This window comes from Phyllobates terribilis, unplaced genomic scaffold, assembly GCF_046119375.1.
Source record: "Phyllobates terribilis strain yellow unplaced genomic scaffold, ASM4611937v1 Scaffold_7__3_contigs__length_470593459, whole genome shotgun sequence".
Classification (NCBI taxonomy): domain Eukaryota; kingdom Metazoa; phylum Chordata; class Amphibia; order Anura; family Dendrobatidae; genus Phyllobates; species Phyllobates terribilis.
Genome location: NW_027362767.1, coordinates 200,929,531 through 200,957,264, shown reverse-complemented (window position 1 = coordinate 200,957,264; position 27,734 = coordinate 200,929,531). Strand labels below are relative to the sequence as shown.

General features: G+C 46.2%; 1 protein-coding gene across 3 annotated transcripts; it reads left to right on the top strand.

Annotated features, from left to right (window-relative positions):
* Positions 1-428: 428 nt before the first annotated feature.
* Positions 429-25,775, top strand: LOC141154157 (magnesium transporter NIPA2-like). Of its 3 annotated transcripts, none has more exons than XM_073639660.1 (7): positions 429-580; positions 5,022-5,150; positions 12,025-12,081; positions 16,102-16,192; positions 22,928-23,088; positions 23,938-24,202; positions 24,289-25,775. In XM_073639660.1, the coding sequence occupies exons 1-7, from the start codon at positions 577-579 to the stop codon at positions 24,536-24,538; spliced, it is 957 nt and encodes a 318-aa protein (XP_073495761.1). In that variant the 5' UTR covers positions 429-576; the 3' UTR covers positions 24,539-25,775. The 3 variants fall into 3 exon arrangements, with proteins under 3 accessions (XP_073495761.1, XP_073495762.1, XP_073495760.1); XM_073639661.1 differs by having other exon boundaries at positions 430-580; positions 5,027-5,150; XM_073639659.1 differs by lacking the exon at positions 429-580 and adding an exon at positions 605-1,089.
* The last annotated feature ends 1,959 nt before the right edge of the window (positions 25,776-27,734 follow it).

Sequence of the window (27,734 nt, the reverse complement as noted above, 5' to 3'; positions counted from 1 at the left end):
CATCAGCCCCAGTCTCTGCACAGCCCTTCTTCATCACTCCTTCTCCGCACAGCCCCGCACCACCATCACTCCCCTCATCCGCACAGCCCCTCATCAACACCTTCCCCAGCTCAAGTAACATCATCCCTTTTCCTGTGAAAGCCCCCCAGTAAGCAGCCCCATAAAAGTAGCAGAGGCTATCTTCCTGTGTGACCCTCCTACATGTAGTAGCATCATCCATGTTTTCTTGCCCCCACAATCCATCCTCAGAGCCCCCACACTGAGGCCCGTGTCCTCATTCCCATCTGCACATGGCTCCATGGTGCAGAGCTCAGTACACGCACGGCCTCAGCACCACGCAGCGCCCCAATATCAGGTCAGGCTAGCATTGGCGGGGCTAGCATTGGAGGAGGCCCCGCCCCGCCCCTTCCGATGACATCATCTCCTCACTCCATTCTACATGCTACTGTGCATTGTTGCCAACCATGTGTACAAACAAGGAAGTGAGACTGCGCCAACCAGGAAGCGGCTATCCCACCCCGAGCAGTGAGCTGCGGACCTTTCCGGAGAGGGGTGAATGGGGTAACAGGAAGCATCATGGGTAGGAGAACATCAGGTCCCTGTGATGTAGAGATGCAGTGAATCATTATGCAGAGCAGGGCGGTCAGAATGTGAACAGCTCCCTACAGCAGCCGTGCAGTCTGCAGGCCCCCAGTGCAGCGGCCATGCTGAGACGGAGACTGCTCTGAGGCTGCCGCAGCCGTATACACTGAGGGTGCTACAAGGATTGGGGGGAATTAAAGAATAAAAAAGCCAATTCTGACACCAAATATTTATTTCATTAGATCATTAAACTAGATATTAAATTAGTAGATATTATTGTAATTATAGCACGAGGAAAATGGCAATATAAAAGAGAGAGAAACTGTATCCACCATAGCATAAGATAAGTCTGCTCAGATGGCAGCATGATGAGGTAACCCAGGGTCCGGGATCCCATAAGGCCAACCTGGGCCATGGCCGAGGGCGCAGCAGGTAGGGGGCGTATATTTATTATTAGTGACCTTCAGCTCAATCTCGAGCCATGACGACTTGATGGATGAATGCTCGGTAAGAAGATGGATCTTGTGCAGCCTAGAAAGGTCCACCAGGGTCTTCTCCAATGTTATCTTGATTGTATCAAGCCATCGGGTTGCTGGTGTACCTCTTCGTCTTGTTCCTTCTAGTCTTCTATGATGTCCTCCATACAGTATAATGGGCACCACATAGTCCTCCATACAGTATAATGGGCACCACATAGTACTCCATACAGTATAATAGGCACCACATAGTCCTGCATACAGTATAATGGGCACCACATAGTCCTCCATGCAGTATAATGGGCACCACATAGTCCTGCATACAGTATAATGGGCCCCACATAGTCCTCCATACACTATAATGGACCCACATAGTCCTCCATACAGTATAATGGGCCCCACATAGTCCTCCATACAGTATAATGAGCCCCACATAGTCCTCCATACACTAAAATGGACCCACATAGTCCTCCATACAGTATAATGGGCCCCACATAGTCCTCCATACAGTATAATGAGCCCCACATAGTCCTCCATACAGTATAATGGGCACCACATAGTCCAACATACAGTATAATGGGCACCACATAGTCCAACATACAGTATAATGGGCACCACATAGTCCAACATACAGTATAATGGGTACCACATAGTCCTCCATACAGTATAATGGGCACCACATAGTCCTCCATACAGAATAATGGGTACCACATAGTCCTCATACAGTATAATGGGCACCACATAGTCCTCATACAGTATAATGGGCACCACATAGTCCTCCATACAGTATAATGGGCACCACATAGTCCTCCATACAGAATAATGGGTCCACATAGTACTCCATACAGTATTATGGCCCCACATAGTCCTACATACAGTATTATGGCCCCACATAGTCCTACATACAGTATAATGGCCTCACATAGTCTTCCTTACAGTATAATGGCCCCACATAGTCCTCCATACAGAGTAATGGGCCCCACATAGGCCTCCATACAGAGTAATGGGCCCACAAATTCCTCCATACAGAATAATGGGTCCACATAGTCCTCTGTACAGTATAATCGCCCCGCATAGTCCTCCATACAGTATAATGGGCCGCACATAGTCCTCCGTACAGTATAATGGGCACCACATAGTCCTCCATACAGTATAATGGGCCCCACATAGTGCTCCATACAGTATAATGGGCCGCACATAGTCCTCCATACAGTATAATGGGCACCACATAGTCCTCCATACAGTATAATGGGCCCCACATAGTGCTCCCTACAGTATAATGGGCCCCACATAGTGCTCCAAACAGTATAATGGGCCGCACATAGTCCTCCGTACAGTATAATGGACCCACATAGTCCTCCATACAGTATAATGGCCCCACATAGTACTCCATACAGTATAATGGCCCTACATAGTCCTCCATACAGTATAATGGCCTCACATAGTCCTCCATACAGAACAATGGGTCCACATAGCCATCCGTACAGAATAATGGGTCCACATAGTCCTCTGTACAGTATAATCGCCCCGCATAGTCCTCCATACAGTATAATGGGCCGCACATAGTCCTCCGTACAGTATAATGGGCCCCACATAGTCCTCCGTACAGAATAATGGGCCCCACATAGTCCTCCATACAGAATAATGGGCTCCACATAGTCCTCCATACAGAATAATGGGCCCCACATAGTCCTCCGTACAGAATAATGGGCTCCACATAGTCCTCCGTACAGAATAATGGGCCCCACATAGTCCTCCGTACAGAATAATGGGCCCCACATAGTCCTCCTTACAGAATAATGGGCCCCACATAGTCCTCCTTACAGAATAATGGGCCCCACATAGTCCTCCATACAGAATAATGGGCCCCACATAGTCCTCCATACAGAATAATGGGCCCCACATAGTCCTCCATACAGAATAATGGGCCCCACATAGTCCTCCATACAGAATAATGGCCCCACATAGTCCTCCATACAGAATAATGGGCCCCACATAGTCCTCCGTACTGAATAATGGGCCCCACATAGTCCTCCATACAGTATAATGGGCCGCACATAGTCCTCCATACAGTATAATGGCTCCACATAGTCCTCCATACAGTATAATGGCCCCACATAGTCCTCCGTACAGAATAATGGGTCCCACATAGTCCTCCGTACAGAATAATGGGTCCCACATAGTCCTCTGTACAGTATAATGGCCCCACATAGTCCTCTGTACAGAATAATGGGTCCCACATAGTCCTCCGTACAGAATAATGGGCCCCACATAGTCCTCCGTACAGAATAATGGGTCCCACATAGTCCTCTGTACAGTATAATGGCTCCACATAGTCCTCCATACAGTATAATGGGCCGCACATAGTCCTCCATACAGTATAATGGGCCCCACATAGTCCTCCATACAGAATAATGGGCCCCACATAGTCCTCCATACAGAATAATGGGCCCCACATAGTCTTCCACACAGAATAATGGGCCCCACATAGTCTTCCACACAGAATAATGGGCCGCACATAGTCCTCCGTACAGAATAATGGACCCCACATAGTCCTCCGTACAGAATAATGGGCCCCACATAGTCCTCTATACAGTATAATGGCTCCACATTGTCCTCTATACAGAATAATGGGCCCCACATAGTCCTCCATACAGAATAATGGGCCCCACATAGTCCTCCATACAGAATAATGGGCCGCACATAGTCCTCCGTACAGAATAATGGGCCCCACATAGTCCTCCGTACAGAATAATGGGCCCCACATAGTCCTCCATACAGAATAATTGGCACCAGATAGTCCTCATACAGTATAATGGGCCCCACATAGTCCTCTATACAGTATAATGGCTCCACATAGTCCTCCATACAGTATAATGGGCACCACATAGTGCTCCATACAGTATAATGGGCCCCACATAGTCCTCTATACAGTATAATGGCTCCACATAGTCCTCCATACAGTATTATGGGCACCACATAGTCCTCAATACAGTATAATGGGCCCCACATAGTCCTCCATACAGTATTATGGGCTCACCCATAGTCCTTCATGCAGTATAATGAGTCCACATAGTCCTCCATACAGTATAATGAGTCCACATAGTCCTCCATACAGTATAATGGGCCGCACATAGTCCTCCATACACCACCTCTTGTTATGAATATAACCATCTCCAGCTCCGTCCATTTCAGCGCAGCTAGGAGAAGCTGGTGTGAAAACGCCAATAATCGCATAATTTAGGCGCAGCTCCGAGTTGCCGGGGATTAAGCTTGGCTAATAAACCAAACTTGGCATATGTCCATTCATCGTGTCACTGACGGGGGAAAGCTTCTACCTGTGTCAGTGATAAGGTGGAGATGTAACTTCTGGCACAAGTAGAACAGGATGATTGGTGAAGATTTAATACACAATTATCGGAAAATTTCCTGAAAATACGATTGATTGTCCTCCGGTGTGACAAGAGCTTTAAGTGCTGTGCTCCATTTTTATACTTTTCATAATAAAATTTTATTATGTACTCTAAACTTTAGTGCAACACTTTTGTCTGACAATAATTTTATTTTTCACTCTTTTTAACACCTATTGTTGTAGTAATCAATATACTGCACTGTTGTGTTCAGACTGTGCCGCCTGGTGACTATTTATAAGATTTATTTCAACTAAACTTCCTTCAAATATAAATTGGAGACTGTAGTTATCTTGGGGTGCGTTCAGACACTGCAGTAATGGTACAGCAGAACGCCACATTACCACACCACAAGAGCAGCGCTGCATATGCTTTACTTGTTGGGTTTTGTATAGATGGGAATTGTTTCCTTTCAGAATCCTGACACACAGCCGAACTTTGTTACTATGTTTTTGTGGTATGTTAATGTCCCCGCTTGGTGCCACTATTACAGCCGTGCGAATACTCCTTCAGTATTGATGGAAATAACGTATGTTATCTTGTACCTTTCCAGAACAGTCTCATTACAGGTTTTATATCGGGCTGGCTCTCGCGATTTCTTCCAGTGTCTTTATTGGAGGAAGTTTCATTCTTAAGAAAAAGGCATTACTAAAGCAGTGTGCATATGGTCAGCTTAGGGCAGGTAAGACCTCTACATTGTCCTCATGGCTCGCAAAGAGGAAACCACAATCCATTATTTAAAGGGTTTGTCCAGGTTTGAGCTGTAAGTCTGCACTCACTCCTGTGACTGCAGAATTTTGCTCCCCAACTCTGTCAAGATTCTCCGTTGCTTACCCCGGGAGCAGGCGGTCATGTGACTACAAGTATGCAATTTGCATACTTCTGGCCACATTCTGACTAGTCGTGCGTGGCCTTGCTCTATACAAGTGAATTAAGTGAGGCTGCATACGTCTAGTTGGCATGTGACTGCTGGTATGTAAATCGCGTGCTTGTCGTCAGGCGACTTCCTGCACTCGCCCCCGGCACCAGAGAATCATGACAGCGGTCGTTCAATAAAGCAAAACAGGGCTCTAGACTAATGACCAGTGGTGGCCCCCATTATGAACAGACATTTATCGCCCATACTGTAGGTGGGTGTTGAATGTCTGTTGTAGGGAAATCCCATTAAAGTGATTTCAGAATGTGTCCGTAGATTTGAAAAATAATTGAATACAATGACATAAAAAGTTTTTTGTATTTCTCCTAAGGCATTTTGTACACATATATAGAACCGGTCAAAAGTTTGGACACACTTGTTCATGCAATGGTTTTACTTGTTCTTATTGGAATGTGCACATTGTAGATTCAGACTCAAGGCAGCAAAACCACAAAGGAAAACATATGTAAACATGGAGTAAAGAAACATGGTGAAAGAAACTAGAGTATGTGTTAAACTTTAGATTCCTCAAAGTACCTTACATTTCCGCTGATGACAGTTTTATACCCCCTTGGCATTCTCTGAAGCAGCTTCATCTGGTATCACCTGGATTGGCCTCCCAGAGGTGCTGAGCACTTGTTGGCTGATTTGCCTTCACTCTGTGTCCAACTCATCTCAAACCATCTCAATTGGGTTGAGGTCTGGTGATGGTAGAGGTCATGTCATCTGACGCAGCCTCCATCCATCTCCTTCTTGGTCACATCGCTCTTACATAGCCTGGTGGTGTTTTGGGTTATTGTCCTGTTGCATCACAAATGATGGTCCCAGTAACTGCAAGTCAGATAGGATGGCATGTTGTTGCAGAATGCTGTGGTAGCCATGTTGGGCAGTTTGCCTGGAATATGCAATAAATCACAAACACTGTTGCCAGCAAAGCACCCTCACATCATCACACTTTTCCTCCATGCTTCACCATGAGCACCACACTGGTAGAAAGCAAACGCTCACCTTTTCTGTGTCTCACAAAGACATGGTGGTTGGTGCATAAAATCTAAAATTTAGACTCCCCAGACCACAGTACAAATTGACACTGATCTGATGTCCAGTCCTTGTGTTGTTGGCCGACACAAGTCTCCTCTTGTCTGAGGTCCTCAGTAGTGGGGCTTTGAAGCAATTCGACAATAAAAGCCTGCTTCTCACAGTCTCATCTCAACACTTAATATTGAGATGTGTCTTCTACTTGATGTCTGTGCATCATTTAGGGGGAATGTTATCTGAGGTGCTGTCAATTTGCTGTTTCTGAAGCAACTCTGATGAACTTATCCTCTGCAGCAGAGGTGATTCTTGGTCTTCCTTTGCTGTGGGTGTCTTCATAAGTGCCAGTTTCATCATGGCGATTAATGGTTTTCATTAGTGCATCATCAAGGTTCTAGAAATTTTCAAGCTGACTAATCTTCATGTCTTAAAGTAACGATGGGCTGTCATTTCGCTTTACTTAGTTGGGTGGTTCTTGCCATATTCTGGCTTAGAACAGTTGTACAATAGAGCTCAGTATTGTATGGAGCTGTGTACCAACACTGCTGGCCCAAAATACACCTGGTGGTTGCAAAAAATTTATGTTAGGGGGTGCCACAAAAAGATTCTGGATGAGGCATAGCTGTTCATTGGAGACCATTACAGGTGACCACCTGATGAATCTGGTTGAGAGAATGCCAATAAGGTGTAAAGATGATATCAGATTAGAAGGGGTGTTTCATATCTGTTTCTTTATTCCTTGTTTCCATATGTGTCCCTTTGTGGTTTTGCTGCCTTCAGTCTGAATCTTCAATGTGCACATTCCAATAAGAACAAGTTAAACCATTGTATGAATAGGTGTGTCCAAAGTTTTGACCAGTACTGTATGTTATAAATACTTTTTTTATTATTATTATTATTATTATAATACTTTTAAGACTTACGGATGGTTTGTAGTTAATTATTTTACTCATACAACATAAAGAACCTCTTCTCTACGACCAAGTACTCGGTTACCACTTGCTCAACCTAAAGGAATTCTTCTTAACTCAATCCTAAAACCCAAGTAATTGGGGTGCATTTTACCTCTGTGATATAGTTGGACATGTGCGACATCTGTGGGGTGTACTTGCTGCACAATGCCATGTACAGGTGCTTCTCACAAAATTAGAATATCATCAAAACATTAATTTATTTCAGTTCTTCAATACAAAAAGTGATACTCCTATATTATATAGAGTCATTACACACAGAGGGATCTATTATATAGAGTCATTACACACAGAGGGATCTATTATATAGAGTCATTACACACAGAGGGATCTATTATATAGAGTCATTACACGCAGAGGGATCTATTATATAGAGTCATTACACACAGAGGGATCTATTATATAGAGTCATTACACACAGAGGGATCTATTATATAGAGTCATTACACACAGAGGGATCTATTATATTGAGTCATTACACGCAGAGGGATCTATTATATAGAGTTATTACACGCAGAGGGATCTATTATATAGAGTCATTACACGCAGAGGGATCTATTATATAGAGTCATTACACGCAGAGGGATCTATTATATAGTCATTACACGCAGAGGGATCTATTATATAGAGTCATTACACGCAGAGGGATCTATTATATAGAGTCATTACACACAGAGGGATCTATTATATAGAGTCATTACACACAGAGGGATCTATTATATAGAGTCATTACACACAGAGGGATCTATTATATAGAGTCATTACACAGAGGGATCTATTATATAGAGTCATTACACAGAGGGATCTATTATATAGAGTCATTACACGCAGAGGGATCTGTTATATAGAGTCATTACACGCAGAGGGATCTGTTATATAGAGTCATTACACGCAGAGGGATCTATTATATAGAGTCATTACACGCAGAGGGATCTATTATATAGAGTCATTACACGCAGAGGGATCTATTATATAGAGTCATTACACGCAGAGGGATCTATTATATAGAGTCATTACACGCAGAGCGATCTATTATATAGAGTCATTACACGCAGAGGGATCTATTATATAGAGTCATTACACGCAGAGGGATCTATTATATAGAGTCATTACACGCAGAGGGATCTATTATATAGAGTCATTACACGCAGAGGGATCTATTATATAGAGTCATTACACGCAGAGCGATCTATTATATAGAGTCATTACACGCAGAGCGATCTATTATATAGAGTCATTACACACAGGGATCTATTATATAGAGTCATTACACACAGGGATCTATTATATAGAGTCATTACACACAGAGGGATCTATTATATAGAGTCATTACACGCAGAGGGATCTATTATATAGAGTCATTACACGCAGAGGGATCTATTATATAGAGTCATTACACGCAGAGGGATCTATTATATAGTCATTACACGCAGAGGGATCTATTATATAGAGTCATTACACGCAGAGGGATCTATTATATAGAGTCATTACACACAGAGGGATCTATTATATAGAGTCATTACACACAGAGGGATCTATTATATAGAGTCATTACACAGAGGGATCTATTATATAGAGTCATTACACGCAGAGGGATCTATTATATAGAGTCATTACACAGAGGGATCTATTATATAGAGTCATTACACGCAGAGGGATCTATTATATAGAGTCATTACACGCAGAGGGATCTATTATATAGAGTCATTACACGCAGAGGGATCTATTATATAGAGTCATTACACGCAGAGGGATCTATTATATAGAGTCATTACACGCAGAGGGATCTATTATATAGAGTCATTACACGCAGAGCGATCTATTATATAGAGTCATTACACGCAGAGGGATCTATTATATAGAGTCATTACACGCAGAGGGATCTATTATATAGAGTCATTACACGCAGAGGGATCTATTATATAGAGTCATTACACGCAGAGGGATCTATTATATAGAGTCATTACACGCAGAGGGATCTATTATATAGAGTCATTACACGCAGAGGGATCTATTATATAGAGTCATTACACGCAGAGGGATCTATTATATAGAGTCATTACACGCAGAGGGATCTATTATATAGAGTCATTACACGCAGAGGGATCTATTATATAGAGTCATTACACGCAGAGGGATCTATTATATAGAGTCATTACACGCAGAGGGATCTATTATATAGAGTCATTACACGCAGAGGGATCTATTATATAGAGTCATTACACGCAGAGGGATCTATTATATAGAGTCATTACACGCAGAGGGATCTATTATATAGAGTCATTACACGCAGAGGGATCTATTATATAGAGTCATTACACGCAGAGGGATCTATTATATAGAGTCATTACACGCAGAGGGATCTATTATATAGAGTCATTACACGCAGAGGGATCTATTATATAGAGTCATTACACGCAGAGGGATCTATTATATAGAGTCATTACACGCAGAGGGATCTATTATATAGAGTCATTACACGCAGAGGGATCTATTATATAGAGTCATTACACGCAGAGGGATCTATTATATAGAGTCATTACACGCAGAGGGATCTATTATATAGAGTCATTACACGCAGAGGGATCTATTATATAGAGTCATTACACGCAGAGGGATCTATTATATAGAGTCATTACACGCAGAGGGATCTATTATATAGAGTCATTACACGCAGAGGGATCTATTATATAGAGTCATTACACGCAGAGGGATCTATTATATAGAGTCATTACACGCAGAGGGATCTATTATATAGAGTCATTACACGCAGAGGGATCTATTATATAGAGTCATTACACGCAGAGGGATCTATTATATAGAGTCATTACACGCAGAGGGATCTATTATATAGAGTCATTACAGCCAATGAAAACACAAAAGTCATTATCTCAGTAAATTAGAATACTTTATAACAACAGCTTGAAAAATGATTTTAAAATCCGAAATGTCCTACTGAAATGTATGTTCAGTAAATGCCTCAATACTTGGTCGGCTCCTTTTGCATCAATTACTGCATCAATGCGGCAATGTGGCATGGAGGGATCAGCCTGTGGCATGGAGGTGATCAGCCTGTGGCACTGCTGAGAGGTTATGGAAGTCCAGGTGGCTTTGATGGCAGCCTTCAGCTCGTCTGCATTGTTGGGTCTGGGGTCTCATCTTCCTCTTGACAATACCCCATAGATTCTCTATAATAGATTCTCTATGGGGTTAAGGTCAGGCGAGTTTGCTGCCAATCAAGCACAGTGATACTGTTGTGTGTAAACCAGGTATTGGTACTTTTGGCAGTGTGGACAGGGGCCATGTCCTGCTGGAGAATGACATTTCCATCTCCATAAAGCTTGTCGGCAGAGGGAAGCATGAAGTGCTGTAAAATGTCCTGGTGTTTGGTCTTGATAAAACACAGTGGACCTCCACCAGCAGATGACATGGCTCCCCAAACCATCACCGATTGTAGAAACTTCACACTAGACCTCCAGCAGCTTGGCTTGTGGCCTCTCCACTCTTTCTCCAGACTCTGGGACCTTGTGGAGTGTGTCAGTGACTGCCTTCTGGACATCTGTCAAGTCAGCAGTCTTCCCCATGATTGTGGAGCCTACTGAAACCGACTAGGGGACCTTTTTAAACACTTAGGAAGCCTTTGCAGGTGTTTTCTGTTAATTATTCTAATTTACTGAGATAATGACTTTTGTGTTTTCATTGGCTGTAAGCCATAATCATCAACATTAACGGAAATAAACACGTGAAATAGATCCCTCTGTGTGTAATGACTCTATATAATATAGGAGTTTCACTTTTTGTATTGAAGAACTGAAATAAATTAACTTTTGATGATATTCTAATTTTGTGAGAAGCACCTGTATGTGCCCGCACGACAACCACAGGAGGACGACTGTAACAAATATCAAGGCATTGAATGCAACAGCGGTGTTCAGAGATAATGATGATGAACGCCCGACGTCACCATCTTCATAGCTCATATAAGGCCTGTGCACGTTATGCTTACAGTCCCCATAAAAAATGTAAAATAAATAACAGAGAAGGAAACTTTTTCTTCCAATAAAGAATATATTACGTATTGTTTTCCGCTTTATGGGCAGAGTTCAGCAATTCCTCATGGTTTTGCATGATTCTTTGTGTGACTTTTTAAAAAGTTTCAGAATTTGGTACAACTCCACTCGAGTCCCGCACCCCAACTCTGGTTTTTTGAGTACACTATTTTTGTTTGTGAAACTTTTGCATCATTTTATGAAACGTGACATTTTACACTAAGAAGTCACAAACACAACTTAAGACAGAAGTTTTTGTGCCAATTTGAGGGCTGTGTGCACCATTTTGAAGAATTGGGCGCAAAAATGGCAATGAGTACCACAAGACAAAAAAGAAAGTGACAAACCCTCCCTCTGCAAGCGATAAAACGGGGGCCTAAGTGATTGTGCGGGGAAACAGTGAGGAGACGGCAGCGACACAGGGCTGTTGGGGCTACAAGCTGCAGTGTGACCGCTGTGTAGGATTAGGGGCAGCTGATTGGTTTTGGGAATATAGTGTATTTTAAAACACTTTTCCGATCTATAGGTGTAGGCTGACACTTTGTACAGTTTTCAAACTTAAGTATTTATCCCTTCATCATGCAGGTCAAGGAGGACACGCATACCTAAAAGAGGGGCTCTGGTGGGCAGGACTTTTGTCCAGTGAGTATAATGTGGTATCAGGTATACGAAAAAAAATATTAATTTATAGACGCTGTAACTTTTGTGTTTCTGTTTTAACAATTGGACATTGTGTCTGAGTCACTGATATTGCAGCAAGTGGCAGAGTTCAGTGAGCGCTGAGGAGTTGCCCCTTCTTGCTAGAATTTACTTTCTTTGTGTGACAGACGGCTTTTGTGACTAATCACTGATTGATCAACATTGCATTGAGAAAAGGAAATAAGGCTGAAAGAACTCTGAGTATTGCAGTGGGAAAATGTGTATTTTGCCTGATATTTTTTGCCGCTCTGCTGGCTGCCTGTCTGCTGCTCTGTGGGATATTGTTCTGCTGCTCTGCCGCTCTTTTGGCCGCCCCTGTTGTCGCCAGGCCTCTGTTTTGGCCAGCCCCTTCTGTTGCCCGGCCGCTCTTTTGGCCAGCCCCTTCTGTTGCCCGGCCGCTCTTTTGGCCGGCCCCTTCTGTTGACCGCTCTTTTGGCCGGCCCCTTCTGTTGACCGCTCTTTTGGCCGGCCCCTTCTGTTGACCGCTCTTTTGGCCGCCCGTTCTGTCTGCCGCCCGTTCTGTCTGCCGCCCGTTCTGTCTGCCGCCCCTTCTGTCTGCCGCCCCTTCTGTCTGCCGCCCCTTCTGTCTGCCGCCCCTTCTGTCTGCCTCCCCTTCTGTCTGCCTCCCCTTCTGTCTGCCTCCCCTTCTGTCTGCCTCCCCTTCTGTCTGCCTCCCCTTCTGTCTGCCTCCCCTTCTGTCTGCCTCCCCTTCTGTCTGCCGCCCCTTCTGTCTGCCGCCCCTTCTGTCTGCCGCCCCTTCTGTCTGCCGCCCCTTCTGTCTGCCTCCCCTTCTGTCTGCCTCCCCTTCTGTCTGCCTCCCCTTCTGTCTGCCTCCCCTTCTGTCTGCCTCCCCTTCTGTCTGCCTCCCCTTCTGTCTGCCTCCCCTTCTGTCTGCCTCCCCTTCTGTCTGCCTCCCCTTCTGTCTGCCTCCCCTTCTGTCTGCCTCCCCTTCTGTCTGCCTCCCCTTCTGTCTGCCGCCCCTTCTGTCTGCCGCCCCTTCTGTCTGCCGCCCCTTCTGTCTGCCGCCCCTTCTGTCTGCCGCCCCTTCTGTCTGCCACTCTGCCGTCCCATAACATGAGTTGATGAGGAGTTGTCTACATACACATCTTTCTCCAAAGTGTCCCCGGAGACACAGTAACGCCCGGCAGCATGTTGCTCATGCTACTGTTGCCCGTCTGTGTGGCCGAATTGTGCTACTGTGTTCTGCATCAGTGTTTTGGCTGCAGCAGTGATGTCATGTTTAGAGGATGCACCACCACTGTAGCCAGTCAATGATTGATTGCAGTGGTAATGCACTCTGTCGATATGACATCATCACTGCAACAAAAATACAGCCGGTGCTGGACCCAGGTAGGGGGAGAGTGCCTACTCTGTTTATTTTAAGTGTTCTAGATAATTTTGGGTCCAGTTTCCTGAAATTCTAAAACCCGTTTTCTACTATTGCTTGTAATATTAGTGCTTGACCAGCCGATGTCGCCCCATATATCATATATATATAATGGCATTGGTGTAACACACCTGCCCCGGTCTGTAAGATTTTCTTGTGCTCCATGTCAGGCTTTACATATAGCCCGGCGTGCTCCATGTGTGGCATTTCCTGGGCCTATATGAGACCTCCCAGGACACACGCCTGTGCTTGGTATTGTATTAACACTTTCTGGTAACTCTTATTTGGTCTGTGCACAGTTTCTGTCCAAAGGCTCCAAGCCGTCTGTGGTTTCCAATCCATGAGTTACTTGTCTGCGGCTTCCAGTAACCCTGCTGTCTGTCAGTGGTCTTCAGGACTTCACCTGCTTGTCTGCGGCTTCCAGTAACCTTGCTACCTGTCAGTGAAGGACTTCACCTGTTGTTTGCGGTTTCCAGGACATACAGTTTGTTTCTACATATCTGCTTGTGGCTTTCAGGACCCCTTTAAGACTTTCAGTTTGTCTCTACACGTCCTCCTGTGGCTTCCAGGACGTCTCCTTTCTGCTTACAGCTTCCTGGAAGCCATAGCCGGACACGTAGAGGCAAAGTCTTAAAGGCGTCCAGGAAGCCACAAACAAGCAGGTAGCAGGGTTACTGGAAGCCGCAGACCAGTATCTCAGGGACTGGATACCACAGACGGCCTTGGAGCCTTTGGTCAGAAACTGTGCACAGACCAAATAAGAGAAAGTGTCACCGGTGTGTGTCCTGGGAGGCCTTATACAGGTCCAGGAAATACCAGACTATATGCAAAGCCCGACGTGGAGCACAAGAGAATCTCACATACCGGGTCAGGTGCGTAACAATTTCACGCTGTTTATTTTTTTCTTTGTTAAATTGTCAATAAAGTAAACAATTACAATAATCTTGAATAAAAACTAGTCGATAACTTGTTCAAGAGGAACGAGGACCCTCCCCGCGAGGGCTCAGTCTACAAGGGATGAGTGAGGGTACAGTAGGTGAGGGTAGAGCTGGTCGTGCAGCGGTATGGTGGAGCGAGGTCCCTGCCTGCGAGGGCTCAGTCTACAGGGGATGAGTGAGGGTACAGTAGGTGAGGGTAGAGCTGGTCGTGCAGCGGTGTGGTGGAGCGAGGTCCCTGCCCGCGAGGGCTCAGTCTACAGGGGATGAGTGAGGGTACAGTAGGTGAGGGTAGAGCTGGTCGTGCAGCGGTGTGGTGGAGCGAGGTCCCTGCCCGCGAGGGCTCAGTCTACAGGGGATGAGTGAGGGTACAGTAGGTGAGGGTAGAGCTGGTCGTGCAGCGGTGTGGTGGAGCAAGGTCCCTGCCCGCGAGGGCTCACAGTCTACAAGGGATGAGTGAGGGTACAGTAGGTGAGGGTAGAGCTGGTCGTGCAGCGGTATGGTGGAGCGGTGGTTACTGCAGGTTGTAGGCTTGTCGGAAGAGGTGGGTCTTCAGGTGCCTTTTAAAGGATTCCACGGTAGGCGAGAGCCTGATATGTTGGGGTAGAGAGTTCCAGAAAGCAGAAAAATCCAGCTCACAGATAAAGTCCAAAAAAGTGCATTTTATTTTCCAAGGTACATGAAGCGAAGATTCGCATCGTGTCGAAAGATGCCTACATTCTGGTTTTTTTTTGTGAACACACAATTTTAATCTTTGCTTCATGCACCTTGGAAAATAAAATGCACTTTTTTGGACTTTATCTGTGAGCTGGATTTTTCTGCTTTCTCTGTTGGATGTTGTGCCCAGGTGCTATCCGAGCTCCAGAAGTGCGGAACTGCAGGTGGTGAGCTGGATCTACTTCTGTGGGAGAGTTCCAGAGTAGGGGGGATGCACGGGAGAAATCTTGTATGCAATGAGGAGATTTCTGGCATATTCCCAGGATTCACCATAACTATATAACACATGCAGGACCCTTCAATGGAAAACACATCTATTCTGAGGATGGGACCCTGACGTGCCTCACAGGTCAGCAGAGAGGTGATTGGGAATCCTTTCATTCATATGAACATTCAGCTCCCCCATCCCTGACATCAGTGCATGACATGGTCCCATCCCCCAGATAGGGTCAGGTCCATCCTGGTGCCGGCATCTGATATACCTCATGGCATATCCTGTCCTATGGACATGCATTATATGTGCATGATGGAAATACTCCTTTAAATATCCGTTACTGGTTTTGATGTTATTGGTTTATGACTTTTTTGAGCGTATGTTCACACATGGCGGGTATGCTGCGAATTTCCATCAGGATTTGCCATACTGTCTTATTGTAGCTTCATACTGGATGAGATTATAACAAATGAAAATAATCAGCGTGGAAATTAAGCCACAGTGTGAATGTGAACTTCTGCTGCAGACTGCACTCCTTGTGATGTGTAGAGTCAAATCTGCAACCAATTTGCAAAGTATCTTTCCAGGTAACTCCTTCTATGTGTGGACATAGCCTGGTGGCCAATATGGGCTGGTGATCAATGGGGTTATTCATGTAAAAAGCTGTTTTTTTTTGTTATTTTTATTGTTGTCCATGTTTTATATTCCAGTGGGACTCGGTGAAACCGCCAACTTTGCAGCATACATCTTTGCTCCTGCCACATTGGTGACTCCCCTTGGAGGACTAAGTGTGCTGGTGAGGTAGGTGGACGCAGTGATTAGCAGGCCAAAGTCTGAACACTGTTTTTGAGGATGCTCCATTTTTTTCCATCTTGGCTACATCCGTTGGACAAGTACGGTGGATGTGCGCACTAGCTGTATGGAACGGTCCAAGGCCGCAGCAATTGTGACAGAAGGATTTTAGTGGTTTACCTACCCATCACCCTCTTCTCCCCGGGTACAAAACGCCATCATGTGGTTCCAGTTGTGTTTTCATCATAGTAGGGGCCTACTGGGCTTCATAGGAGATCGCCAGTTTAATGACACGTTCATGAGTTTAATATGTATTCTACAGGGTTAAAGGGGTACTTCCATCTCAAAGATCCCATTCCAATATGTAGTAGGTGTAATAATAACAATAATAATAATAATATTGACAAATACCTCCAAGCAACATAGCTAATCAGAAGAACTACACTACATTTCTAATTGGAGGTATTTTCTAATATTATTATAATTACACCTACAACATATTGGGAGAGGATCTTGGAGATGGGAATACCCCATTAAATCCCCTTAGTAAAATAATAAAATAAAATGTAAAAAAATAACATGTAAAATATTTTTTAAAACGTTCAAATCATCTCTCTTTACCCAAAATAAAAATGGGAGATAGTATTATTATATGGTGAACACTAAAAGGAAAAAAGAAAGTAATTGAATAATTGCTTTGTTTGATCACTTAGCCACCATAGAATACACTGTGTGCAGAATTATTAGTGAGTATTTTGATCACATGATACTTTTTATACATGTCGTCCTACTCCAAGCTGCATAGGCTTGAGAGCCAACTACCAATTAAGTAAATCTGGTGATGTGCATCTCTGTAATGAGGAGGGGTGTTGACTAATGACATCAACACCCTATATAAGGTGTGCTTAATTATTAGCCAACTTCCTTTCCTTTGGCAAAATGGGTCAGAAGAGAGATTTGACGGGCTCTGAAAAGTCCAAAATTGTGAGATGTCTTGCAGAGGGAGGCAGCAGTCTTCAAATTTCCAAACTTTTGAAGGTTGATCACCGAACAATCAAGTGTTTCATGGCAAATAGCCAACAGGGTCGCAAGAACCGTGTTGGCCAAAAAAGGCGCAAAATAACTGCCCATGAATTGAGGAAAATCAAGCATGAAGCTGCCAAGATGCCATTCGCCACCAGTTTTACCATATTTCAGAGCTGCAACGTTACTGGAGCATCAAAAAGCACAAGGTGTGCGATACTCAGGGACATGGCCAAGCTAAGGAAGGCTGAAAAACGACCATCTTTGAACAAGAAACATAAGATAAAACGTCAAGAATGGGTCAAGAAATATCTGAAGACTGATTTTTCAAAGGCTTTATGGACTGATGAAATGAGAGTGACTCGTGATGGGCCAGATGGATGGGCCAGAGGCTGGATCAGTAAAGGGCAGAGAGCTCCACTCCGACTCAAGGTGGAGGTGGGGTACTGGTATGGGCTGGTATCATCAAAGATGAACTTGTGGGACCTTTTCGGGTTGAGGGTGGAGTGAAGCTCAACTCCCAGACCTACTGCCAGTTTCTGGAAGACAACTTCTTCAAGCAGTGGTACAGGAAGAAGTTGGTATCGTTCAAGAAAAACATGATTTTCATGCAGGACAATGCTCCATCACATTCATCCAGCTACTCCACAGCGTGGCTGGCCAGTAAAGATCTAAAAGAAGAAAAAATAATAACATGGCCCCCTTGTTCACCTGATCTGAACCCCATAGAGAACCTGTGGTCCATCATAAAATGTGAGATCTACAGGGAGGGAAAACAGTACACCTCTGGGAGGCTGTGGTGGCTGCTGCACGCAATGTTGATGGAAAACAGATCAAGCAACTGACAGAATCTATGGATGGAAGGCTGTTGAGTGTCATCATAAAGAAAGGTGGCTATATTCATCACTAATTTTTTTGTTTTTTGTTTTTGCATGTCAGAAATGTTTATTTCTAAATTTTGTGCACTGATATTGGTTTACCTGGTGAAAATAAACAAGTGAGATGGGATTATATTTGGTTTTTATTAAGTTGCCTAATAATTCTGCACAGTAATAGTTACCTGCACAAACAGATATCCTCCTAAGATAGCCAAATCTAAAAAAAAACCAACTCCAACTTCCAAAAATATTAAGCTTGTATATTTATGAGTCTTTTGGGTTGATTGAGAACATAGTTGTTGATCAATAATAAAAATAATCCTCTAAAATACAACTTGCCTAATAATTCTGCACACAGTGTACAGCTCATCCTGCAAAAAAGAGCTTGACTGAAAAAAAAAGTTTATCCGAATTTGGCAGCCAAACAAATTTTATTTTATTTAAATAGTGAAACAAATAAAAAAAAATAAACAATAAACTTGGTATCGCCATTATTGTATTGACCACAGAATGTAGCTAACATAATTTTTATTGCAAAGTGAGAATCGTACAAACAAAATGCAAATGCGAAATAGCTAATTATTTTCCATTCTACTTGTATTGTATTCTCCTGCTTTCAGTACATTAGGGAATAAAATGTCATTTAAAACCACAACTCGTCGTTAAACTACCCTCCCCCCAAAAAAACCCAAACAAAAAACAAGCCCTCATATGACTATTTCTGAAAAATGGCTGCGTAATGACAGCCAAATTTTTCAAATCTGACATGTGGCAATAACTCTGGAATGTTTCCACATATCCCAGTGACTGTCAGCCGATTTATCATGTCCTATCTACAAGAAGCAAATGATGAGAAGTAGAGATCTGAGAATCCTCATGGATATTGGCCCCTTCCCAGCCTAATATGAGCAGCCCTCAGCCACCCCAGAAATGGCATATCCATTAGATGGGCCAATTCTGGCATTTAGCCTCGGCTCTTGCCTGGTGCGGTGGCAATCGGGGTAATGGGATTGTGGGGTTGATGTCAGCAGCTGGCGCTGACATCAAGCCCTGGGGTTAGTAAAGGAGAGGCGTCTGTCAGACACCGCCATTACTAATCAAGTTGTCAAAAGAAATAAACACACACAAAATAAAATCTTTATTTGAAAAATGAAAAACAAAAACTCCCCAACAATTTCCCTCTTCCACTCATTTCTTAAAAACAAAAAAACACGGGTCCGAATAGTTTAAATGGAGGTCCCACGACGATCCCCCGTCTCCATTTTCCAGTGTATGGAGCCCGTTCGGAGAACATGACTCCATAGACTGGAGCTGCAGCGATTGCCGGGTCTCTCAGAGCACAGCGTGAGAGGAGGAATGGTGAGAGGTGACGTGACCTCAGGTGACTTATGCAGACTCGTTCTCAAGGCTACATAAGTCACTTATGGTCATGTCTCTCGGGCGATGATGTCAGTAACGTCAGCCTTATAGATTATAATGGGTGTGCGTATATAAGTGTAAACGTTTAAAAACCGACGCCACACATACCAGAAACACAGACGTGTGAAGGGTGCCTTATTGTTTTTTTCCTTTGGCTCCAGCAGCCTCAATAACTCTTCTTTGGAGGGTGGGACAGAGAGGAGATGGTCCGTGGTGCGGGGCTGTCTCACAGAGAGGAGATGGTCCGTGGTGCGGGGCTGTCTCACAGAGAGCAGATGGTCCGTGGTGCGGGGCTGTCTCACAGAGAGGAGATGGTCCGTGGTGCGGGGCTGTCTCACAGAGAGCAGATGGTCTGTGGTGCGGGGCTGTCTCACAGAGAGCAGATGGTCTGTGGTGCGGGGCTGTCTCACAGAGAGCAGATGGTCTGTGGTGCGAGGCTGTCTCACAGAGAGCAGATGGTCTGTGGTGCGGGGCTGTCTCACAGAGAGCAGATGGTCTGTGGTGCGGGGCTGTCTCACAGAGAGGAGATGGTCTGTGGTGCGGGGCTGTCTCACAGAGAGGAGATGGTCTGTGGTGCGGGGCTGTCTCACAGAGAGGAGATGGTCTGTGGTGCGGGGCTGTCTCACAGAGAGGAGATGGTCTGTGGTGCGGGGCTGTCTCACAGAGAGGAGATGGTCTGTGGTGCGGGGCTGTCTCACAGAGAGGAGATGGTCTGTGGTGCGGGGCTGTCTCACAGAGAGGAGATGGTCTGTGGTGCGGGGCTGTCTCACAGAGAGGAGATGGTCTGTGGTGCGGGGCTGTCTCACAGAGAGGAGATGGTCTGTGGTGCGGGGCTGTCTCACAGAGAGGAGATGGTCCGTGGTGCGGGGCTGTCTCACAGAGAGGAGATGGTCCGTGGTGCGGGGCTGTCTCACAGAGAGGAGATGGTCCGTGGCTGTCTCAAAGAGAGGAGATGGTCCGTGGTGCGGGGCTGTCTCACAGAGAGGAGATGGTCCGTGGCTGTCTCAAAGAGAGGAGATGGTCCGTGGTGCGGGGCTGTCTCACAGAGAGGAGATGGTCCGTGGCTGTCTCAAAGAGAGGAGATGGTCCGTGGCTGTCTCACAGAGAGGAGATGGTCTGTGGTGTGAAGCTTTCTCACAGAGAGGAGGTGGTGCGAGGCTGTCTCACAGAGAGGAGATGGTCCGTGGTGCGGGGCTGTCTCACAGAGAGGAGATGGTCCGTGGTGCGGGGCTGTCTCACAGAGAGGAGATGGTCCGTGGTGCGGGGCTGTCTCACAGAGAGGAGATGGTCCGTGGTGCGGGGCTGTCTCACAGAGAGGAGGTGGTGCGAGGCTGTCTCACAGAGAGGAGATGTTCTGTGGTGCGGGGCTGTCTCACAGAGAGGAGGTGGTGCGGGGCTGTCTCACAGAGAGGAGATGGTCCGTGGTGCGGGGCTGTCTCACAGAGAGGAGATGGTCCGTGGCTGTCTCAAAGAGAGGAGATGGTCCGTGGTGCGGGGCTGTCTCACAGAGAGGAGATGGTCCGTGGCTGTCTCAAAGAGAGGAGATGGTCCGTGGCTGTCTCACAGAGAGGAGATGGTCTGTGGTGTGAAGCTTTCTCACAGAGAGGAGGTGGTGCGAGGCTGTCTCACAGAGAGGAGGTGGTGCGAGGCTGTCTCACAGAGAGGAGATGGTCTGTGGTGTGAAGCTTTCTCACAGAGAGGAGGTGGTGCGAGGCTGTCTCACAGAGAGGAGATGGTCCGTGGTGCGGGGCTGTCTCACAGAGAGGAGATGGTCCGTGGTGCGGGGCTGTCTCACAGAGAGGAGATGGTCCGTGGTGCGGGGCTGTCTCACAGAGAGGAGATGGTCCGTGGTGCGGGGCTGTCTCACAGAGAGGAGGTGGTGCGAGGCTGTCTCACAGAGAGGAGATGTTCTGTGGTGCGGGGCTGTCTCACAGAGAGGAGGTGGTGCGAGGCTGTCTCACAGAGAGGAGATGGTCCGTGGTGCGGGGCTGTCTCACAGAGAGGAGATGGTCTGTGGTGCGGGGCTGTCTCACACAGAGGAGATGGTCCGTGGTGCGGGGCTGTCTCACACAGAGGAGATGGTCTGTGGTGCGGCGCTGTCTCACAGAGAGGAGATGGTCTGTGGTGCGGGGCTGTCTCACAGAGTGGAGATGGTCTGTGGCTGTCTCAAAGAGAGGAGATGGTCCGTGGTGCGGGGCTGTCTCACAGAGAGGAGATGGTCCGTGGTGCGGGGCTGTCTCACAGAGAGGAGATGGTCTGTGGTGCGAAGCTTTCTCACAGGAGATGGTCCGTGGTGCGAGGCTGTCTCACAGAGAGGAGATGGTCCGTGGTGCGGGGCTGTCTCACAGAGAGGAGATGGTCCGTGGTGCGGGGCTGTCTCACAGAGAGGAGATGGTCTGTGGTGCGGGGCTGTCTCACAGAGAGGAGATGGTCCGTGGTGCGAGGCTGTCTCACACAGAGGAGATGGTCCGTGGTGCGGGGCTGTCTCACAGAGAGGAGATGGTCTGTGGTGCGGGGCTGTCTCACAGAGTGGAGATGGTCTGTGGCTGTCTCAAAGAGAGGAGATGGTCTGTGGTGCAGGGCTGTCTCACAGAGAGGAGATGGTCTGTGGTGCGGGGCTGTCTCACAGAGAGGAGATGGTCTGTGGTGCGAAGCTTTCTCACAGGAGATGGTCCGTGGTGCGAGGCTGTCTCACAGAGAGGAGATGGTCCGTGGTGCGGGGCTGTCTCACAGAGAGGAGATGGTCCGTGGTGCAGGGCTGTCTCACAGAGAGGAGATGGTCCGTGGTGCAGGGCTGTCTCACAGAGAGGAGATGGTCCGTGGTGCGGGGCTGTCTCACAGAGAGGAGATGGTCTGTGGTGCGGGGCTGTCTCACAGAGAGTAGATGGTCCGTGGTGCGGGGCTGTCTCACAGAGAGGAGATGGTCCGTGGCTGTGTCAAAGAGAGGAGATGGTCCGTGGTGCGGGGCTGTCTCACAGAGAGTAGATGGTCTGTGGTGCGAAGCTTTCTCACAGGAGATGGTCCGTGGTGCAGGGCTGTCTCACAGAGAGGAGATGGTCCGTGGTGCAGGGCTGTCTCACAGAGAGAGGTACTAGAGACAACCAGGCAGCAGCTGATGGGGCAGATACTGGGCAGCCGGGTTGGGCAGGCACCGGGTGCAGATCTAGCACGATTGGTGGCACAGAGTGGGGTCTTGTGGCCCCAGGCTCTCCTGCTTCACCTTACTGTAGCTATGTAGCCCTACCGTCATATATAAAGCCACTGTCTGACCCTGTTAGAAACAAAACTAGATGTAATTCTTGTATCACCTTGTACATTTACCAGGATTTGTACTCAGAGGCTTTTCTGTACTGATTGAGGATAACGCAGTCCTATGCCACCACTATATTCACGTTCTGACTTTCGTCTGTATATTTTCTTTTAGTGCTATATTATCGTCTCATTTCCTGAACGAGAGACTCACCTTCCCAGCCAAAATAGGCTGCGCTCTAAGTATTTTTGGCTCTACTATTATGGTTCTTCATGCGCCTCAAGATGAAGAAATTTCCACATTAGGCGAAATGGAGCAAATACTCAAGAAGCCAGGTATGTTATTGTTATATTCATGCCTTAAAGGGGTCGTCTGGCAACGGCACAGTGATGTCCTATCCACAGGATAAGTCACCAGTATGAGATGTGTGGGGTCCGACACCCAGCGCCCCTACTGATCAGCTGTTGTTTGCTCCGCTGGTGGTCAGATGTAAGCACGGTGTAGCTTCATTAAATGTGTAGCTCCTGCTGCCGGGCGACGCAGAACGGCTCCTATCCACAGGATAAGTCACCAGTATGAGATGTGTGGGGTCCGACACCCAGCGCCCCTACTGATCAGCTGTTGTTTGCTCCGCTGGTGGTCAGATGTAAGCACGGTGTAGCTTCATTAAATGTGTAGCTCCTGCTGCCGGGCGACGCAGAATGGCTCCTATCCACAGGATAAGTCACCAGTATGAGATATGTGGGGTCCGACACCCGGCGCCCCTACTGATCAGCTGTTGTTTGCTCCTCTGGTGGTCAGATGTAAGCACGGTGTAGCTTCATTAAATGTGTAGCACCTGCTGCCATGCGACGCAGAACGGCTCTTATCCAGAATGAAAGGGCTGTTCTGCAGTATCTGGCAGCAGTCAAGGGATGCACTACATTTTTGTTTTAATTTACACCCATTTTTGGCTTAAATTATGATTAATTAGTTGGCCATTCCCTTTTCAGGTAAGCTCCGTCCACTTTCCAAAAAAAGTTGTCTGAATGGCGTAAAATCTCCAAAAGTCGTAACTTTTTTACACAACTCACAACTGCTTGATGAATGAAGATAAGGAAAAAAACAATTGAAGAGTTTGTGCCTTTAAATGACTTCTTGATGTATAATAACCAGAAATGTAATGTTGTATCTCTGTCCTTCAGGTTTTGTGGCTTACGCATCGTGTGTGGCGTTGCTTTCTCTGGCGCTGGCGCTCTTAGCCGTTCCGCGGTGGGGTCACACCAATGTGCTTGTGTATACGCTGATCTGCTCTCTCATGGGCTCGCTCACGGTGGCTTGTGTAAAGGGCCTTGGTGTGGCCATAAAGGGCTTATTTTTAGGCAATGCAGTCTTTAAGGACCCCCTTACCTGGTTACTCCTGCTGTGCTTGGTCATCTGCATTTCCGTACAGATCCATTTCCTGAACAGGTAACATTACATATAGTTATAATGATTTGGATTATTATACATGTCGCTCTTTCTCCTTCATTTACAGCTACTTTTTCTTTCTCCAGAGCTCTGGATGTGTTTACTGCTTCTCTCGTAACCCCAATTTATTACGTCTTATTCACCTCGTCCGTGCTGATATGTTCGGCCATCCTGTTCGAAGAATGGCGACATCTTAACTTTGGAAATGTGTTGGGAACGGTCAGTGGATTTGTCACCATCATACTTGGCGTTTGCATGCTTCATGCTTATAGAGATTTCTCCATGCACTTTTCAACATTGCCAAATTATTTAAGGTCTGTGCAAAAGCGAGAATAAGCATGTCAGCATCAAGATGGGAATCGTCTAAGCCGTGTCTCTCCTGTCTCCCCAGGCATGGAGGAGCGGTGGTGGTGATGCAGGGTACGTCCTGGAGGTCTCCTCCATTCTGTGTCTGGGCAGTCCCAGAAGCCTGGTCATTTATGTGCTGGAGGTCTCCTCCATTCTGTATCTGGGCAGTCCCAGAAGCCTGGTCATTTATGTGCTGGAGGTCTCCTCCATTCTGTGTCTGGGCAGTCCCAGAAGCCCGGTCATTTATGTGCTGGAGGTCTCCTCCATTCTGTGTCTGGGCAGTCCCAGAAGCCTGGTCATTTATGTGCTGGAGGTCTCCTCCATTCTGTATCTGGGCAGTCCCAGAAGCCCGGTCATTTATGTGCTGGAGGTCTCTTCCATTCTGTGTCTGGGCAGTCCCAGAAGCCCGGACATTTATGTGCTGGAGGTCTCCTCCATTCTGTATCTGGGCAGTCCCAGAAGCCCGGTCATTTATGTGCTGGAGGTCTCCTCCATTCTGTATCTGGGCAGTCCCAGAAGCCCGGTCATTTATGTGCTGGAGGTCTCCTCCATTCTGTGTCTGGGCAGTCCTAGAAGCCCGGTCAACATTGGGCTATTACACAGATCCCCCGGGCCTGGAGCAAGCAAAGGAGCCGAATAATCAGCTGTTCTCCCAGCCTGAGCTTCTGCATTTGGACAAGAACCCCGTGACGTAACGACGTCCCAACAATGCCCTTCAGAGAGGACGTGGTAGAATGAAAAGACAATATTTCCTCGGTAATTATATGATACTATATCCCCTAAATTCTTACTCCTTCTATAGGAGATAATCGGATTTTTGGCTGCTATTTCTTGTAAATCCTGATCATTTGCTATCAAGTGCCAATTTTTCCTCATGGCATTTTGAATAAGGTCTATTTCTGCATTAGAAAACGCAGAAATAGAATGGTCAATCAAGATGGTACAAACAAGGCAATAAATAGATTCATCTTTAACCCCTTAAGGACTGAGCCAATTATGAGTAATAACCCTGGAACGCTTCAACGGATCCCACTGATTTTGAGACTGTTTTTCGTGATATATTGTACTTCATGATAGTGTTAAAATTTATTCGATATGACTTGTGTTTACGTGTGAAAAAATGGAAATTTGGTGAAAATTTTGCAATTTTAAAACTTTGAATTCTTATGCCCTTAAATCAGAGAGATATGCCACGCAAAATAGTTAATAAATAACATTTCCCACATGTCTACTTTACATCAGCACAATTTTTTAAACAAATTTAAAAAATTTGATTTAGATTTTGGTAGTATAGTTTGTGGGTGACATTTGTGGAGCCCCTAAGGTGCCAGAACAGCAGAAAAAACCCAAAAGTGACCCCATTGTAGAAATTACACATCTCAATGAATTCATCTACTGCTGCAGTGTCTATTATGTAACATCCACGCCAGGCTTTATTCTGGAGAATTCCAAATATCTCAGCTTAGTGCCCATACATTGTGCCCCCATATATTGGAGCGCCCCCATACATTTCTCCTGGTGACACACACCCCGTAAATTGTTAAGTGATCTCCCCGCTACAATAATGCCAAACATGTGGCCGCTTACTGCGGTTTAGGCACAGTGGGGCTCAGAAGCAGGGGGCATTTGGATTTGGGAGTGCAGAATTCACTGGATTTTATTTGAGGGGGTTGAAGCTGTCGCTTTTTCAGAATACGACTGGATCGCCAGTCTACGCTGCGCACTTACGTCTGAGTTTCTGTGTAAACCCTACAAAAATGTGATTCATACAAAACCCTCAACGGAACAACCCACCATAATGAGGCAGATGGAGACACTTTGGAGTCCGTTTGACATCTGCTCCTGTGGTCTCCATCTCTTTAGGCGTACACAGATCTGTGGTCGTCCACACTTGTGCGCTAAAAAAGCCTAAAATGATGGGACGCCCCAGGAACAGAGACCACTCCAAAGGGACTCCATCAGCCTCATAAGTGAGTGGCTCCATCTGGGTTTTTTGTCTGAATTGCGGTTTTGGTGAATTTACACGGAAACCCCAATGTAAGCGGTCACTGGAGAGCGCAGGATAAGGGCTCTTTCACACGTAAGTGTCTTCGGTACGAGTGGTGACAGTTTCCACACGTACCGGAGACACTGACACACGCAGACCCATTAAAATAATTGGGTCTGTGCACACCTCAGTGTGTTTTCATGGACCGTGTGATCCACTCAGAGATAAGTCTGTTTTTTTGTGGATACACGGTCCACAAAACGTTCCACACGGATGATATCCGTGTGACATGTACCGGTGTCTGGGAATCAGTGTACAGTTAGCGCTGTTCCCAAGCGCTGGGTGCTGAACGCTGCCCTCATCACTGTTACCTGCCGGCGCTGCCATCAGCACGAGCATGGACAATGATGAGGGAAGTGGTAGTCTGCTCCGAGTGTCCCCACCTGTAAAATTAAGAATAAAATAATCAAATCCATGTACTCACCTCTCCTAGGTGTCCCCCGCTGTAATCCATGCGACCGTTGCTGCCGGGGAGAATGAGCCACTCCGGAGCTGCGCTCAGTGAGTGACAGGACACCACTCCTGAGCTGCAGCTCTGGAGCGACTCCTTCTCTCCGGCTCCTCTGCAGCAGCGGTCGCATGGATTACAGCGAGGCACACCTAGGACCGGTGAGTACATGGATTTTATTATTTTATTCTTATTTTTACAGGTGGGTACCACTACCCTCATCAGTGTCCCTGCTGGTGCTGATGACAGGAAGCCATGATGAGGGCAGCGTTCAGCACCGGCGCTTGGGGACAGCGCTAACTGTACACTGATTCCCAGGCGCTGTTCTGTGTGCTCCTGATGTGACCCACGGTTGCCACACGTGTGAAACACTCGGACACACGGGACACGGATATCTCCGGTACCGGAGATATGCGAACGTGTGAAACCGGCCTACACCTGAGCCGAGCCTTATTCTGATTTTTTTGGAGGTAGAATGAAGAAATAGACAGCAGTACCAGAATAATCTTTATTTTTATTTTTTTCGCGGTTCACCGTGCGGTATAAGTGATAAGGTGGATTTATTCTTTGGTTCGGTGCAATTACAGCGATACCAGATTTATATTGATTTTTTTGTAGGTTTTGCTGCTATCACACAGTAAAAATGCTTTTTTATAAAAAGTAGTTATTTTCGTCGCTATATTCTGAGA

Bases quoted from the DNA above. Each gene is read 5' to 3' on its own strand.
- LOC141154157 (XM_073639659.1), top strand. The intron at 12,082-16,101 runs GTGAGTATAATG...TTTATATTCCAG, and splicing joins GTGGGCAGGACTTTTGTCCA to TGGGACTCGGTGAAACCGCC. The intron at 24,203-24,288 runs GTAACATTACAT...TTCTTTCTCCAG, and splicing joins CAGATCCATTTCCTGAACAG to AGCTCTGGATGTGTTTACTG.